This window comes from Danio aesculapii, chromosome 6 (assembly GCF_903798145.1).
Source record: "Danio aesculapii chromosome 6, fDanAes4.1, whole genome shotgun sequence".
Lineage (NCBI taxonomy): Eukaryota > Metazoa > Chordata > Actinopteri > Cypriniformes > Danionidae > Danio > Danio aesculapii.
The window spans coordinates 44391930-44410633 of record NC_079440.1 but is presented as its reverse complement, the minus strand read 5'-3'; the positions used below and the strand labels follow the sequence as shown (position 1 = coordinate 44410633).

General features: G+C 35.9%; 1 protein-coding gene across 1 annotated transcript; it reads left to right on the top strand.

Moving 5' to 3' along the window:
- Nucleotides 1–1594: 1594 nt before the first annotated feature.
- Nucleotides 1595–6378, top strand: gpr61l (G protein-coupled receptor 61-like). Its single transcript, XM_056459126.1, has 2 exons — nt 1595–1938; nt 4712–6378. Exon 2 carries the CDS (start codon nt 4801–4803, stop codon nt 6076–6078), a length of 1278 nt encoding a protein of 425 aa, XP_056315101.1. The 5' UTR covers nt 1595–1938; nt 4712–4800; the 3' UTR covers nt 6079–6378.
- Nucleotides 6379–18704: the final 12326 nt, after the last annotated feature.

Genomic DNA, 18704 nt, shown 5'->3' with positions numbered 1-18704 from the left:
TAGCATTGCATAGATTTAATTTTACAAACAATTCATTCATTCATTCATTCATTCATTCATTTTGTTTTCGGCTTAGTCCCCTTATTAATCTGGGTTTGCCGCAGTGGAGTGAACCGCCAACTTATCCAGCACATGTTTTACGCAGCGGATGCCCGTCCAGCTGCAACCCATCACTGGGAAACATCCAATTAAACATGGCAGTTTCTGTGATGTCACTATTGCGGATGCACACATTGGGATATCGATGCTAAAACTATTTACTGAGCAGCCCTAGCTGTGATGTTTAAACAATGTTCACTTAGTACTAAGGGGTCCAGACTATACCAAGAAAATATTCTCCGCTTCACAACTAGCAGCTGCTTGAACCACAGATACAAGGCAAGATGAATCCATACTGTGATGTTGTTTATGCAAATTATCATCTTAAATGTCTGAATGTTATAGCAGAAATCTGGACTTGTCAATCCTTGCAACTTTTCCCATTTTTTTCTATTAATTAATTCTTCTGACTTAAGGTGAATTGTAGCTTCAGTTTCCTGATTTCTCAGGATTTCTTAGGAATTTCCTGATTTCTCAGTTGCCAAGTATCATTGGCATAATCCTAAATACTGTACATACATAATCCTACCAATGTTTGCTGTCTTGATTTTTGAAAGATGTATAGCAAGAAAAAAAAATAACATCTGTTAATGGAAATGCCATAATCTTGCAATTGTTTTGTATGATTTTTTGTATCAGAGGACATTGTTTACTGTATCAGACTTGAAAAGCTGAGATGCTCACTCTCTGGCTCACTAGATTCCATTTATAAGACTTGGGATTCCTTTCTGCATGGTGGTGCAGTGGGTATAGCACATTTGCCTCACAGTAAGAAGGTCGCTGGTTTGAGGCTGGGTCAGTTGGCGTTTCTGTGTGGAGTTTACATGTTCCCCCCGTGTTCGCGTGGGTTTCCTCCGGTTTCCCCCAGAAGTCCAAAAACATGTGGTAAAGGTGAATTGGCTAGGCTAAATTGTCCCTAGTGTATGTGTGTGAATGAGTGTGTATGAATGTTTCACAGAAATGGGTTGCTGTAGCGACCCCAGATTAATAAAGGAACTAAGCCTAAAAGAAAATGAATGAATCAGAAGCTTTCTGTAAATCTGGAATGACAATCAGGCTACTGACAGTCCTGAATTGGTCTCCACAGAGTCCAGAACTGAAAACTATAGAGGGGGTGTGCAATTAAAACAATACAATAATAAACACGACTAAAGCTAAAGACCTAAAGAAGTTTGGTATGTTGTACTTCAGAACAGTCTCCTCAAGAGTGTGCCCTTACCTAAAAATCCTTTGCTTACTCCCACAAGGTAATATTTAATATTGTTATATTTTTATGTCAGTGTAAATGCGCGATATGCTTTAAAATGCATCCTCATAAGTGGCCAGATGACTTACAGTAGGCCATAGAAACATCTTGTGTTTGAAAGGTGTGCATTAGGACCCAGGGGATGACAGGCACTCTGCAGGACAGAGGAGTATGTGTCTGTTTGAAAGAGGAAGAAAAAAATCACAGAGACACAATGTGTGACAGTCACAGCCCTTCACAGCACCGGACACAGTGTGGAAGAGCATCCCGACGGACACCGGCTTAAGTGGTGCGAATACTGATCAACACTGCTGGAAACTGGAAGAGCAGGTGGGACCATAGCTTTTTTGTTTCACCTAGGTTTTGTTAGATGAAAAGTGTAACCTGTATGAACTTTGCTTCTTGGAGTCGAGGCTTTTTACTTTTTGAGGGATCCTGATCCACACCTGAGATGTTGAGTGCTGAATCTCAGGCCTCAAATGAGATTGCAGTGCACTTATTTTAGCAACGTTTCCACTGCGTGAAAGCATGTCCAGATGTTCAAATCTCCACTATGATTGGAGGATCATCAAAAAAAGCAAAGCAACGGAAAGGTGAGAGCAGCTCATGATGTGTTCTTTCACTGAATGTTGTGTGCTGGGAAACACATAATTGAGAGAAGCAGAGCACAAGATGACATGACAGCAGGTCATTCAATTTAAATTGGTGGGAAAAAAATAAAACGTGTTTTCAGATTTCTAGCAAAGTGGGATAAAGTGTGTGTGGGTCATGGGGTGGATGGGTGTTTGTGGGAAGCCCGTGACACAATCAGGTATGACTCATGTGACTCCCACTGACAAAACAACAATAGCACAAAAACAATAGCTATAGTAATGTCCTGCAACTTCATTGATCTATGAAGGTCAACAAGCCATTTGTGCAACAACAAAATTTATACTTCTGTTGGGGGGAAACAATCTCAGTAGACAAGAAGGATGATGTTGTGCCCTCATTAGCATATAGCAAGACCTGGTGAGTGGGATGAAGAAAAAAAAATAGTGAAGATTTTCTAAGAAGAGACAAGTTAAAAGAAAACACAATGGTTCTGGGAATGATCTGGTACTGCATGGGCCGGTATAATATTCTGACGGTATGATAACCTTGGACAAACATATCACGGTTTCACAGTATTGATTACTGCTCTAAAATATATTCTTTTTAAATCTCTGGGTATAAAAACATATACTTTTTTACCCTTTGAACACAATATATTTTATTTTGAGAAACATTTAAAACATTTTGGAGCAGAAAACATGTCAGGCTAAATAATTCAAAGGAATAATTGACATCTGCTGTCTTCATTAGTTTCAAAAAACGCAGATTTCTTTACAATTTAAAACAGAATTTTTGGATATACTGTTGTCCTAAAAAAAACAACAATGACAAAAAAAATCTTACATATACCATAGGAACGGTATAGCAGGAAATTTTGGCGGTTTTAAAACCTTCAATTTTCCACATCACGGTAAACCTTGAAAACAGTTATCGTCCCATCTGGTACCTTAAAGAACAGCAACTAGTTACTTTCTTGAAGAAATAAATACCCTTATGCATTTAGTGAAATAATCATTAACAGAATAAGGAAATTTCCTTTTGATTTGCACTCGAGTGTTTAGTGACAGCTGCTGTATTCTGATAATAAATGCATGTTTAGTTTGACATGAGGGGGATTTCTCTCTCTCTCTTTTCTCTCTCTCTCTCTCTCTCTCTCTCTCTCTCTCTCTCTCTCTCTCTCTCTCTCTCTCTCTCTCTCTCTGAATGATGAGTGATGGAGGCGTTTAAATTTACATAACTAATCATTACGGGCATGTCACCAATCCTCTTAATGACCCCTTGCACACTGAATTATCGTAGAGTAATATTCTGTTATTCCCTAAGGACTGTGGTTGTCAATATGCAGCCTCATTTCTTGGCAAGATTTTTCTTTGAAGCAACAGTTTGTTGAAAAAATGATTCATTGCATTTACTAAATGTTTTTTAAGGTTAGTGGTTGCAAACTATTTATATGTGTTGAATTTATGTGCAGTTTATTTATAAACTAATTTCAAGAGGATCACATGCTTATGATTGACCACAGCCGGTCCCACATTTGGCTACTTGGTCAAAGTAGCTTAGTTATATCAAAGCTTTTTTTGCAAATTTCATTTTTAAATCAAGCATCTTCAATCCATGTCAGTTCTGTGTTAGTGATCAATAAAACTGTTAATAAAACATATGAGGCATCATTGTTCTGTTCAATTATTTACTGCAAATAATATGCTGTACAAAACAGAAACAAATTATAGTACAAACTAAATATAACAGCACAAACAAAAAAATCCATTAAAACCAGATGTTACACATTTAAAAAACGATGTTTAGGAATGAACACTATATTGTATATATATATATATATATATATATATATATATATATATATATATATATATATATATATATATATATATATATATATATATATATATATATATATATATATATTTACAACTCTTCCTTAATGAATTGCACTACTTAATGTAGTATCATTTATAACCATCATGAACTAATAGTAATTACTATAGTATACTTTAGCCTTTACTACAGTAAACTATATATACAACTCTTCTCTCTGAGTCATCTTTTCATCAAGCAAGTTTTTCGTCCCAACACAATGATTGATTGGGGATTTCACTGAACAGAACAAGAGGTGGCCGTAACTCACCAAAAAGTTTGCTGTCAACCACCAAAAAACAGGAAGAAGAACAAATCATCATTCTCGCCATCATACGGATTTATTTTAACACAGCTGGCTCTGGTCCTCGCTGGGCCGGTTGCCGCTTCTGTGTGGAGTTTACAAGTTTTCCTTGTGTCCGCATGGGTTTCCCCCAGGTTCCCCGGTTTCCTCCCACTGTCCAAAGATATGCGTCATATGTATACCGCCTAAGCCTAATGAACACTCCCAGCATCAGTATTTTTCTTTATCAAAGTAGTTAATCTTAGCCACATCAGCAGAAAAGTTTTTGAGATCTACCTAAGCTCAATCACCCCTCTCGCCCTGCGAACAGGAGAGAGCCCTAAGCTCGAGGATATTGAGGTCAGAGCTCTCTCCCTGGACAGAATGCCAAACAAGCTTATTATAAATCATCAGCTAAGTGTGAACTCTTGAAACAAACAAATTAAGTTGAACATTACTAAATTTAATTAGTTTAAATTCATCCCATAGAAATTGTTTGCAACCACTTACCTTTAGAAAAATTAGTAAATCCATAAAAAACTGTTTTCAGTGTGTGTGTCATCTTGACATTTACATAGTATTCAGTATTAATAGATCTTCTCATTTCTTCTCAGAGATGGTTTCCACACAAGCGCTTGACAAACAGAAGAGCAAACCCTATTTAAACATGGAGAAGCCTGCCTCCAGCTCAAGTCCTTGAGTTATGGAGAAAGTAATGTCGGGTCTGATGCTGGGTCTCCTGACCAATCACAGCACTCCAAATGCCACCACTAGCCAAACCAAACCAACCCTTCCCAGCATGGAGGAGGTCATCCACTCCGAATCCCAGATTAAGCATCTGGTTGGACTCTTTTGCATGGTGACCCTAAACCTTGCAGCCCTATTGGGCAACAGTGGAGTCATGGTGGCAATCGCCAGAGCTCCTCATATGAAGAAATATGTGTTTGTGTGTCATCTCTGTGCAGTGGACTTGCTTTGTGCCATACTACTGATGCCTCTCGGAATCGTCTCTAGTTCTCCGTTCTTCAGCACTGTATCGTTTACTGTCTTGGAGTGCCAAGTGTACATCTTTTTAAACGTGTTCCTTATCTGTGCCTCGATTCTTACTGTTACCGCAATCAGCATTGAACGCTATTACTACATTGTGCATCCGATGCGTTATGAGGTGAAGATGACTCTAAACCTTGCTCTTGGTGTTATGGTCTTCATTTGGGTTAAATCTATCCTGATGGCTTTAGTCACACTTCTTGGTTGGCCAGCATATGGGAACCAGAGCTCCATCGCAGCAGCCCATTGCTCTTTACACTGGAGCCACAGTCGCCTGAGAAAGGTCTTTGCCATTCTTTTCAGCGTGCTTTGCTTCTTGGTGCCCGCGGTTGTGATTTTTGCTGTATATTGCAATGTATATAAAGTGGCACGAACGGCCGCTCGTCAGAATGTACCGATGCCAACCTGGGCGGCCAACCAAGCTAAGCGACGTTCAGATTCGATCAACAGCCAGACCACTATCATCACCACCACCCGCAGTTTGCCCCAAAGACTGTCCCCTGAGAGAGTTTTTGGGGGCGGAAAGGCTGCCATCACCCTGGTTGTCATCGTGGGCCAGTTTCTCATCTGCTGGCTGCCTTACTTCAGTTTCCACCTTCACATGTCCATCACCACTCCACTACAAAGCCCAGGAGACATCGAGGAAGCCGTCACGTGGCTTGCGTACTCCTCGTTTGCTGTGAATCCGTTCTTCTACGGCCTTCTGAACCGGCAGATTCGCGAGGAGCTGATCAAACTGAGAAAATGCTGTGCTAGTAGACCTGTTGAACTGCGAGCCTCCAGTCATGAAGGTTCCATCCAGGAAAACTTTCTCCAGTTTCTGCAGAGGACCAGCAGCACGGCTGAGACCACCAGACCCAGTTGTGGAAATTCCAGCCCGAGGAACACTGTGGATCAAGGGGCCAGGTTACCTGGACAGATCCCTGAGGAATGACTGAGTAAAATTCATGTGACGTTTTGAATAAGAAGAGCATTACAGTATGTGCATGGAAGTACTGTCGGTCCATGCAAAAATCGCCTCTAAATGCTCTTTGGACTAGTGTAATCTACATATCCATAATTTGTTGTTATGGTTGCCATAGGTCAGTGGCAACAATAATAATGTCATGTTTAAAGGGGCTATGTGTAGAATTCAGAAACACTTGTTATTAATGACACCCGTGAACTGCAGCAACTTATTGCTTGTGCTTGCACTCCTGCACACTTTACATACAAGAGACTTAATGTTGTTCAGTATACAGTTCTTTTTTTGTTGTTCTCTGATTGATTAGAAATAAAATGATTTTTAATAATACAGCATAATATTGTTTACTAACATACAACCATCATTTATGCTCTGGAAAGCAATGTTGTTTTTTTTATGAACATCTGCAGTGCTCTTTCCTCTTTACATTATAAACACACAAGAAATAAATGACTGATCATAGACATGTAGAAAAATATCACTGGCTTCATGTCAACTAATTAAGTAATTAATTGCACTATGACAGTTTGATTGTAAGGTATATCTGAGAGACGATATAGATCTGGCTCTTATATTTTGAATTAATCTTTGCATGGCACTTACTGACATTACAGAGTAGTAAACATCACATCATTTTGATTTCCTTCACAAACAAATGATTTCTCAGACAACAGTCTTAAAAATAAAATTATTTAATTGCATTGATGGTCCTATGAAAAACCTTTAACATTCCACAAAGAGTTCTTTATAGTGAAATACTGTTATTAATTATTTTAATTAATTTATTAAAAAATAATGTATTAAATTTTTTTTACTTTTTAAAAACCTAATTTCCTTTAAGAGCTGTTTACTGAAGGGTTCTTTAAGGGAGATCTATTACAGGGTGTACGCTGGGTCTTAAAGTCTAAAAATGTCTTCCATTTCAAATCTAAAATTTTAGGCCTTACGAAGTCTTAAATTCACCAAAAAGAATGTCTTGTAAGTCTTAAATCATTTTAAATGGGTCTTAATTTTTTCCATGCCCATGTCAATTTATTTATATTTTACAGTTTATTATTTTTAAAACTTCTTTTAAAGAAAATGTATGTTGAAATACTTTTTTGATAGGGCAAGTAAAAGAATGGCCCAACTAGGCCATTAGAAAAAAAAATAAACCTTAGCATTTAGCCTTGTTTAAGTCTGAAATTTCATTCATAATGGTCTTTAAAAGTCTTGAATTTGACAATGAAACCTGCAGAAACCCTGTATTGTATTATACCCCATTATAAAATATATGAATATGAACACAGACTTTTCAAACAGCTAGCCCGACGGCTTCTGGTGACCTGTCTTTCCATTAGAAATTGCCATGTTTAAGATCTGCTTTCTTTAATAAATAAGTGATCATTACGGCCTGATGTTATATATATATATATATATATATATATATATATATATATATATATATATATATATATATATATATATATATATATATATATATATATATATATAAAGCAGGACAAGACAAGAAGCACTGCAATAAATTAAATTTTCCCCTGCCATCTCTTTAAAATATGAAAATTTATGTTACCCCAGTATTTTGCATGGAGTTTCTGCGCTAGCCTGCTGCCATTGACTGCGCTAGCGTTTACACGCCTTTCATCTCCTTTTTTGTTTGAACAACTAAATGAATGCTTAAGCTTATTTAACTGATTGTATTTTAATTACATTATGATGCCAATGCTGTAAAAAAATTAACCTTATAGAATTGAAAAAGTCACATTAAGCTTTCACCTAAGTTTATCGTTGGCTGAAAAACACTAGCTGTATATGTAGCCCAGGGGTGCTCAACCCTGTTCCTGGAGATCTACCTTCCTGCAGATTTCAGTTACAACCCATATCAAACACAGCTGCCTGAATTATCAAGTGCGGTTCAGGTTCTAATTAACTGGTGTTTGATCAGGGTTGGAGCTGAAGGTAAATCTCCAGGAACAGGGTTGAGCATCCCTGATAAAGCTCATTTAAGCCCCAACAATATGTATGTGAAGGTTTAACTCGAACTACCCCCAGAGTTGTTTTTTATTTCATGTGAATGCCTGTTTTTGGGTGGCAGCAAAAACACTTTATTTGTGTGTGTTTTTATATGCAAACGAGCTTCTTCTCCTTTCCAGATGAAGGTTGAGCCCTTAGAGGTCGCATCTAACTTGGAAATTCTCAAGAAAACTAGTTTGGTTTTAAAGCCTCCAACACACTCCTGAGACATTGCAGTTCTTTACCAGCATGAAAGTTTATAATCTCCAAGTGTTTTAAAGACTTGTCAGCTTGACTCGTGATGTACTATTTTCTGAATCCACACAAATGAACTAAAAGCCATCTGTCCAGTGAGTATTAAACTTCTCTTTAGCCTCTTTAAAGCTCTCTTTAGCATCATGTTGCACTTACACTGTCTAGTATGAACAAGGCTCAATTTAAAAATACATGAAAATTGCTGCTTTTCACAGAATAGAAACTGAATATTTTGTTGTTGGACACACGTCAATGTTAAAACACTGTATAAAAGTAAATTTTGCATAATATGTCCTGTTTAGTTAAACAGTTTAAACCCCCAAAATGTGCCAAGAAAATATCCGCCACCACCATCACCAGCCTAAGGCAGGATGGATTCATGCTTTCATGTTGTTGATGCCAAATTCTGACCCTACCATCCAAATGTCAAAGCAGAAATCGAGACTCATCAGACCAGGTAACATTTTTCCAATCTTCTATTGTCCAATTTTGGTGAGCCTGTGCAAATTGTAGCCTCAGTTTCCTGTTCTTAGCTGACAGGAGTGGCACCCGGTGTGGTCTTCTGCTGCTGTAGCCCATCCGCCTCAAGGTTTGACATGTTGTGCGTTCAGAGATGCTCTTCTGCATATCTCGGTTGTAACAAGTTATTTGAGTTACTATTGCCTTTCTATCAGCTGGAACTAGTCTGGCCATTCTCCTCTGACCTCTGGCATCAGCAAGGCATTTGCACCAACAGAACTGCTGCTCACTTCTCTTTTTCGGACCATTCTCTGTAAACCCTAGAGATGGTTGTGCATGATAATCCCAGTAGATCAGCAGTTTCTGAAATACTCAGGCCAGCTTGTCTGGCACCAACAACCATGTCAAATTCAAAGTCACTTAAATCACCTTTCTTCCCCATTCTGATGCTCGGTTTGAACTGCAGGAGATCGTCTTGACCATGTCTACATGCCTAAATGCATTGAGTGGCTGCAATGTGATTGGCTGTTTTGAAACTTGTATGAACAAGCAGTTGGACATTGATACCTAATAAAGTGGCCGGTGAGTGTATATATTCTTACATGTAGCTCCTTTAAGCTTTTAATTTAAATCTCGCAGACAAAAATGCTAAATATTTCATGACTTTGTAGCTAAATCGTTAGCGGTGCCAAACAGCATTTCCCGTTGTTTACATCCTTGCTACAGCATACTGTTAACTCTACACTGTACATATCATGATCAATTTTAACAAGTAAAAACACTTACATGTTGTGGCTCAGAGTTCACAGTTTCTGCTTGTTGGAGCTGCTCCTTTGAGGAGATTTTTACCGAGTCCAGAACTGAACTGGGAGAGATTCTGGAAGCTGTGTTTTGTCAAATCATGCTTGTTATGTATTTTATATTTCTCTGGAACATAATTAAAATTAAATTGTAAGCACTTCTGTCTTTGTGTTGTGTTATTTGGAACCCCAAATACAGAAACAGAAGAAGCTCTGTGGAAATAGCAGCCTTTGCATTTTAGCTATCTCTCTGCTGTAACATTACAGCACCTCTGGCCACGCCCCTTAGCTGCACAGTGTGTTTGTGTGCGGTAAAAGTACATTTGTATTGTAAGTATTTTTTTGTAGTCCCCAAAATGTGTTCATTGTAGGCTTTGCTAAGCTAACTCTGTAAAAACCAAGGTCTCCCTTTGCATTGAACTTGCTGTTTGAAGATACTGTTTATGTTCACACAGCTACATTACACAATTTAAAATATGATATCGTAGTGGACCACCCCTTTAATGTGTTAACTTTATTTGTTATTAGCTCGATGTATTTGTTATTACTTTCAGAGAGATCCTAAACATTATCTATGAAATTAACACCAAGGGTAACATGCTACATAAGTTGTTATTGTCAGTCTAGTGTAATTGCCTAATGCTAACACATGGAGCCTTATTGTAGGTGTTAATGAATAACAGACCTATAAAGAATCAGATATTCAGTCTATATCTCAGGCATGTCATAGGCCAGTTTAATGTGAATATAATGTTATGTTAAAAATAATGTTATGTTAAAAAAAATAAACAGCCCATTAGTCTTCACCTAAATGAACAAAAGTGTCAATACAACAGTCTGCAAATACTTAAAAAGCATTCTAAAAGCTTAAAAAACTTAATAATTAATAAAATGTGTAAGTGCCAATGATAACAATATGCTCATTATCACAATACTGTACAACTGAATATCAGCTTATTTTTAGTAAAAAGCCTTCTTCATGTATGTGAGGGGAGCTCTGATGTTCATTGCTAATTCTTGTTGCCCTGTAAATATGGAAATGTGATGAGACATGCATAGCAACAGGGCACATTTGAGTATCGTCCGAACAGATTGAATAAAAAGAAAATCCTAAAAGGATTTCAGGCAAGCTTATAAGCTGCACAATATGGAAACCCTGTGTTTCATATGTTATGCAGGAAGATCTTATACCTTTGTAATGTAACCTTTGAGAGCAGCATATTAGAAATCATTACCATGAAATGCAAGTGCACAGAGTGAGATAACGTAGTACAATTTTATGGTCTTTTGCCTTTTAGTGTACAACTTTAACAAACAGAGGGCAAAAATCAGGAGCCAGCTTGTTTGTCCTCAGCAAACATTAACAATGACCTTGTTATTGCATGGTTCATGTTGCAGACTAGTTGTTGAATTTGTTTCAAGTGTGAACATGTATTATTGTAGTTACACTATACAAAAAAGTAAAATAATGGCAGTTAAATTACAGAAATTTACCGAAAATAACGCCATTAAATTACAGAAATTTACCGTAAAATAACGCCATTAAATGACAGAAATTTACCGTAAAATAAAGGCCATTAAATTACAGAAACTTACCATAAAATGACGCCATTAAATTACAGAAATTTACCGTAAAATAATGGCCATAAATTACAGAAATTTACTGTAAAATCACATCATTAAATGACATAAATTTACCATAAAATAACGACATTAAATTGCAGAAATTTACCGTAAAATAATGCCATTAAATTACAGAAATTTACCGTTAAATAATGCCATTAAATGAGATAAATTTACCGTAAAATCACGCCATTAAATTACAGAAATTTACCGTAAAATAAAGGCCATTAAATTACAGAAATTTGCCGTAAAATAATGGCCATAAATTACAGAAATTTACTGTAAAATCACATCATTAAATGACATAAATTTACCATAAAATAACGACATTAAATTGCAGAAATTTACCGTAAAATAATGCCATTAAATTACAGAAATTTACCGTAAAATCACATCATTAAATTACAGAAACTTACCATAAAATAACGCCATTAAATTACAAAAATTTACAGTAAACTAACGCCCATTAAATTAGAGAAATTTACTTTAATTTTAATTTCAGATAATTTAACGTCTGTTACTTTATGGTCAATGTCTGTAATTTAACAGCTGTTATTTTACGTTTTTTTTTCTGGCACCCCAGCTTTTTTACAGTATAAGCATAACAGATTCGTTTGCTGGTGGTTGTACCTTCCATGATGTGTCATGTATGGGATCTGCTTGTATTAGTGTATAGTATTATTATTTTCTCATTGTTATCATAATGCAATGGAGCACATTTCAACATTTTAGCATAAATTAGAACTTTAGTACAACAAAACAAGTGATTTTTAATTAACAGTTCAATGTTTAAGCAGCATTCCTTTATTTTATTTTAATTAAAATGATATTTGGGATTTTTTTTGGGGGGGGGGGGTATAAACACTGCAAAAAACTGTCAGTTCTGTCAGTGTAAAAAAAGTCAGTACAACAACAACAACAACAAAAACAACATTATCTTTATTTCCTTTTGCTTTTTCTTGTTCACTCAACTTCATCAAACATCAGCTGCACTGACCTAAAATTATTTGTTGATAATACAAAAAACATTTAGTTGGGATAACATAAGATTATTTATGGGTGTCACGGTGGTGCAGTGGGTAGCACAATCGCCAAGTTGAGTGAACAAAAAAAACTCTTTGGTACTAAGAAATAATACATTATCAGAACATTCATTCATTTTCTTTTCGGCTCAGTCCCTATACTAATCTTTATTAATCTCTTTATTAATCACTTTATTCCATTTGTCCTGCATGTCTTGATCCTTGTCTTGTTTACCGTTATTGTAGTTTTACCTCCTGTCCTGTTTCTAATCCTGTGTCTAATAAATATTTTGTTAACATTTGTTTCTGTTTTATTTATTTATTTTTTTTCAATTGAACTGTATGTTTGTTCTGATAATATATTATTTTTCTACTACCAATTTCCAAAAGAGTTTTTTTTTTGTTCACTTGACTTTAGACATTTTAGGTCAGTGCAACTGATGTTGCAAAAGTTGAGTACACGTCAGCGCCAATGGTGTAGTGGTCAGTCTGTCGTCGACACATGGCACTCCAGTGTTTAACAAACGAACCATCAAAATAAAGTGTGACCTTATGTTTTTTTTGTTGTTGTTGTACTGACTTACAATCTTTTACAGTTCACATTGCATGGTTCATGTTGTGGAATAGTTAAATATGTTTTAAATGTGATCATGTATTATTTTAGTCAGTAAACTTGACATTAGTTTGCTGGTGGTTGTACTTGACAGTCATGTAAGGGATCTACTTGTATTATTATCGTGTATTGTTTTATTAAAGGTCGGCGCGGTGGCGCAGTGGGTAGCGCTGTCGCTTCACAGCAAGGTCGGCTGGGTCAGTTGGCATTTCTGTGTGGAGTTTGCATATTTTTCCTCGTGTATGCGTGGGTTTTTTCCTGGTGCTCTGGTTTCCAAAGACATGCACTATAGGTGAATTGGGTAAGTTAAATTGTCCGTAGTGTATGAGTATGTATGGGTGTTTCCCATTGATGGGTTGCGGCTGGAAGGGCATTTGCTGCGTAAAACATATGCTGGATAAGGTGGCAGTTCATTCCACTGTGGCGACCGCTGAGTAGTAAAGGGACTAAGCAGAAAAGAAAATTAATGAATAAATTGTTTTACTACTTTGGTGATTCTCATTGCTGCAATGGAGCACATTTCAACATTTTAGCATATATTAGAACTACATCAAAAACTAGTGATTTTTAATGAACATTTAAATGTTTAAGCATTACTGTATTTCCTCATTTTTTATTATTTGGCAAGAATTCTATTGATAATCTTTGTTTTAATTTCTTTAAACTTTTTCCTTCTTTTTAGGGTTGAAATATATTGTGAACATGTTTTTTAATATCAAGCAGCACTATGCCTTTTAGATTCATTATGAATAGTCCACTGTATGTGGGGGAAAAAAAAAAAAGATTGAATGAAAACATATTCTCCGAAGCTAGCATGATGTTTTCTTGCTGTGGATTAGTCTTCGGTTCAAAACAGGTCTTTCTCATCAGTGATTCAATAGAGACTGACCTGATCTGTCACTTCAAACAATGAAACCACGAGCCATGCATGAGGAGAGAGAGAGTGAGGGAAATAGAGAGAGAATGAGAGAGAGAGGCACAGGTACACGAAGCATGATTAGGGATTCATAAACTTGAGTGTCCCTGTCATGATCAAAACAAGGCCAGGCAAAAATAGAACCTGAAAGGATTTAGACATGTTGAGGTGAAGATTAAAGGAAAATGTATAAAGAGGAGGGAAACCATGGTCAGATGATCAGCAGCACAAACCCCACCTCTGTACAATAGATACAGAAATAAAGCAATGGTGTAAACCCTGTGTGGGTTACAAATGGCCAAATGTTTTAGAAAATTCTAATATGATTCACATTAAAATAATGTGAAGGGGTCACAACTCACGACATGCTGTTTAATTTATTGTGATTAAATTGTTTAACTATTATTTTGTCTTCTCAGATACAGAATCAATCACTACAGTCAAAATAATCAGGAAAACATTAATAAAATGCAGATGGAGTAAAATGATTCCCAGTGATGGGTTGCAGCTGGAAGGGCATCCTCTGTGTAAAACATGTGCTGGATATGTTGGCAGTTCATTCCGCTGTGGCGACCCCAGATTAATAAAGGGACTAAGCCATAAAGAAAATGAATGAATATTAATAATAATAATAATTGAAAATTATTATAATTAAATAACTGAAAATTACCTGAAAATGAATGAATGAATGAATGAATGGACTAAAATGTATGAAAATTTGTTTTGGAGTCTAGTAAAGTAAAGGTTTCACAAAATAGTTTAAATAGGCCTACATACGTAATGAAGTAAAAATATTTGCTGTCCATAAAATTATTTAAGTTTTAAGTTTTATTTAAGTCAAAAAAAGTCAAATGGGGATGGAAAATGTGGAATTTGGGTGAAGAATTTACCTTCATGTTCCAAAAAAACATTCAGGAAGAACATAATATAGTCAGCAGTAGTCAGCTCTTCATCCAATCAATGAGCGGGTACTGCAAATATGCAAATTAGGAGGTTAACCCAGAGTTTAGGATTGCATTGTGTGAAACATCAGTAGGCTAATACAGGATTAACTCTCAATTGATATAAGTTGGATGGATGCAAGATAACCCAGGATAGTGTTTACCCAGGGTTCATATTGATTATTGGACACAAAAGAAGATATTTTGAAAAATGTTTAGAATCTGATACTAAAGACTAAGGATGTCAGTGTTTACAGGTTTACAACATTCTTCAAAATATCTTCTTTTGGAACAAATTGGTAGAATTTGAACAATACCTTTAAGAGACTTTTAATATGCCATCAGATAATTTGATATATATATAAACAAATATTACACTGACATTTCACCGGGTACCTTCTCTAAATAATGGTCATTATTTTTGGCCTCAGAAACCAACTTAAACACCGCATATTGTAATTCATATGGCAGAGATGTCCAAAAAAGCGCCTGCGGGCCAAAGTTGGCCACATTGTAACCTTTGATTTGGCTCACCATCCCATCTGAGAGAAGTGAGTATGATGGAGAGGGTTGGGTTCAATGCCTTTAACACAGACATCATCATTTCTAATTTGATGTATCCTTCTTTGCTTGTTTTATTGCTGAGCTACAAAAAAATAGCAAACAGAAATTAAATGTTTCAATTAAATGTTGTAAATAAATTAGATTTTTAAAAATGCAAATTACTGTCACTCGACTGATAGAGGACTATGCAGAAGACAAGCAAATCAAGGCAAAAACTAGTGCAATTCTGTTATAAATTAGATTATTTTGTTTTATTGTAATAAGTTCATTATAAAATGTAAAAAAAAAACTGTATTAGTTAAGATAAAGCAATGTTTTCTAGTCGTTTTTAAACATCATTAAATAAATTAGGAAATTATTATTTACCTTCGGCCCACTAGCCTCAATCAAGGTTTTTGGTGATTCGTAAGTGAAAGTTTAGTATAAGGAAAGAAACTAAATATAAAGCTGTATTATATATATTCTATGATGCTTTGACCCATATGTTTTAAAGACAGAGGGCTGATATCTGATGATACTGTACAGACACATAAAAACTGTGCAGTTTGAATGCAATGCAGTGAGAGCTGCTGGTTCAAATCAGGTTTTTGGATTTGGCAGACCTGGAATGGAATGATCCATAAGCACAGCAACAGCTGGACGGGCAGGTGTGAGTGTTGGGACACTGCGCTCTGAATCCTGCTGTTGAAATCCACTTATGCTATGGGATAGCACTTTATTATATCAGTTCACTGGCACAAGGCGGTTTGGATGTCATGATCTTAATGCGATGGCCTTTTTGACACTATGCAAATCCACATAATCTTTCAGCTGTGCAGTGTTGAGGGTAACGCATTATAAGTAATGCATGTTACGTAATAATGTTACATTTTTAAAGTAATGAGTAAAGTAATATTATTTGAGTTACTTTAAAAAAAATACAATTTACCTTGCTTAATTGGCTTTTACAAAATATATTTCAGAATAGAAATGACCTTTTGGTCAGGTTGATTCACACACTCAATGAGATGCTGCGTGCTGCGAGTCGGCTCACACTCATCATCATCAGGTCTCTTTTTCACAGCAGATGACTCGGTGTACTGTTCTAGTAACTGAATAACTCAGGACATTGGTTTATTTTGAGTCAGAGGGGGTGTCCGGTATGATAGTACTGAAGGCGCAAACCTTTTCACGACAACTACGTTCAATTTAATGAAGTGGTTTGATCAATTCACTCAGAAGATCCGGTTAAAAACAAACGATTCATTCGCAAATCGCTTATCACTACAGGCAGTCAAAAATAGAAAAAATGGCAGGCCAGAGACTTACATTATTGCAATGGATTCTCGTCATTTTAAACTCATCGAAGAAAAGAAGTGGATTCTTAAGTGTAGATTATGTGTACGTAAAACTCTTAACAACTGCAAGAAACACGACAAACAAGTTGAGGAGATGTAGCCACTGTCTACAGTAGAATCGACTACGTTTCGTTGTAATGCAACGTTTTGAAGTAATGCAATTAGTTACTTTTTTGGGGGAGTAACTTATTATTGTAATGCACTACTTTCAAAAGTAACTTTCCCCAAAACAGCTGCTGTATACTATGAAACTGCTTATGCTGTAGTGCTAAACTTCATTTAATTACTGATATAGTCATATACAGAACAAAATACTGGCCATTTATTCATAAGCTTTGTTATAGCCAAAAGAAATATTCAATTAAATCCAAATTTATTTGTATCGTGCTTTCACAATAAATATCATTCCAAAACAGATTTACATAAATGTGTGCATTATTACTACATTACAGTCAAAATTACACAGTTAAGCTGCAGTTACAGCATATAATGTCTTTCCAAATTCTGTATATGTGCTGTGTAATACATGTTTAATGAAGCATATTTTTGTATTAACGGTTTGTGTTTTCCTCGAAGTCCTTAGAGGGTGGGCATCATCTCTTCAAGCTGCAGTTATACAGTATATAATGTCTTTCCAAATGATGTTTATGTGTTTAATAGGTAACACTTTATTTTGATGGTCCATTAAGTATTAGTAGACTGTCTTGGTGATATCTGTTGATATGCTCCTTTAACAGACTGACTGTAAGAAACTTTGCAAATACATGTCAATTTACACTAACCCTAACCCCAACCTAACAATCTACTAATAATCTAATGAGAATTAGTTGGCATGTACCCTAAATTCAACAAACAGACCATCAAAATAAAGTGTGACCATGTAATACATGTTTATTGAAGTATATTTGTGTATTAAGGGTTTGAGGTTCCACTAGGACCTTAGAGGGTGGGCATCATATTTTCAAGTTCTCATCGGTGGGCAATATCTCTTCATAGGTATGGGATATGATCGAGTGGCACTTGACAATCTCTAGAGGCATCGAGATGCACATCCCCAGGTGGAAATAGAGAGAATTACTGAATATAGACTCAAGAACTATGAATCAAAAAACAGAATTGTCTCCCTTTTAAAGTTGGAATTTTAATTGAATAGTTCAGCTAATAACAAGACTAGTTTACTGAATTAGTAAATGAAGAAATAGCCAGATTAAAAAAGGTTTAGCCTCTTAAAAATGCTCTTAAAACTTTACTTTCCCATACAAAACATTATAAGAAGACTATACTTATAAGACTTATTAGGTAATACTAAACTCCATTATGAATTACACACAAGTCTGCGTCGGTTGCAGAACAGAGTTGAATCCTTCATTTGCAGAAGCCAGATGTGTCCAGGCTGAGCTGTGTGGGGAATAAGTTCTGTTATACAACCGTTTTAAACCTAATCAGTGTGATTATCTGAAGTATCGAAGCATCTCTAAAGCATGAAGGTGAAAAAACTGAAGAATCTCTATCACACAAAATTAACCTCAGAGATGAGGAGCCTCCCACTTAAAGACATAATAAATATCATTTAATTCAGGATTTTTTTGGGGTGGAAATTCATCATCTTCTATCAGTGCACATCTGAGTCTCTGCTCTGGAAGGACATGAGAGATTAACAATGTTCCAGCTCTCAGATGAAAAAAAAAATGTCCTCGCGCAGACAGTCAAGGCTGGCAGTGGTTATTAATAGGAGGTTCTGGAAGATGATCTCTTAATGGCTGAAAGATTGGACAATGCAGATGTTTCTAAAAATCTACAGTAGCTACTTTCAGACACACAAAAAGGGAATTATGTGCCGTATGGAGTTTTTTGTGTTTATTATCGATTATAAATCACCTGTTAACAGTATTTAATATAGCTTTGGAAGATATTAGTCTTGTAATATATACAGTTGAAGTCAGAATTATTAGCCCCCCTGAATTATTAGTCCCCCTGTTTATTTTTCCCCAAGTTTTGTTTAACGGAGAGATTTTTTTTCAACACATTTCTAAACATAAAAGTTTTAATAATT

Bases quoted from the DNA above. Each gene is read 5' to 3' on its own strand.
- gpr61l (XM_056459126.1), top strand. From the start codon at position 4,801: ATGGAGAAAGTAATGTCGGGTCTGATGCTGGGTCTCCTGACCAATCAC.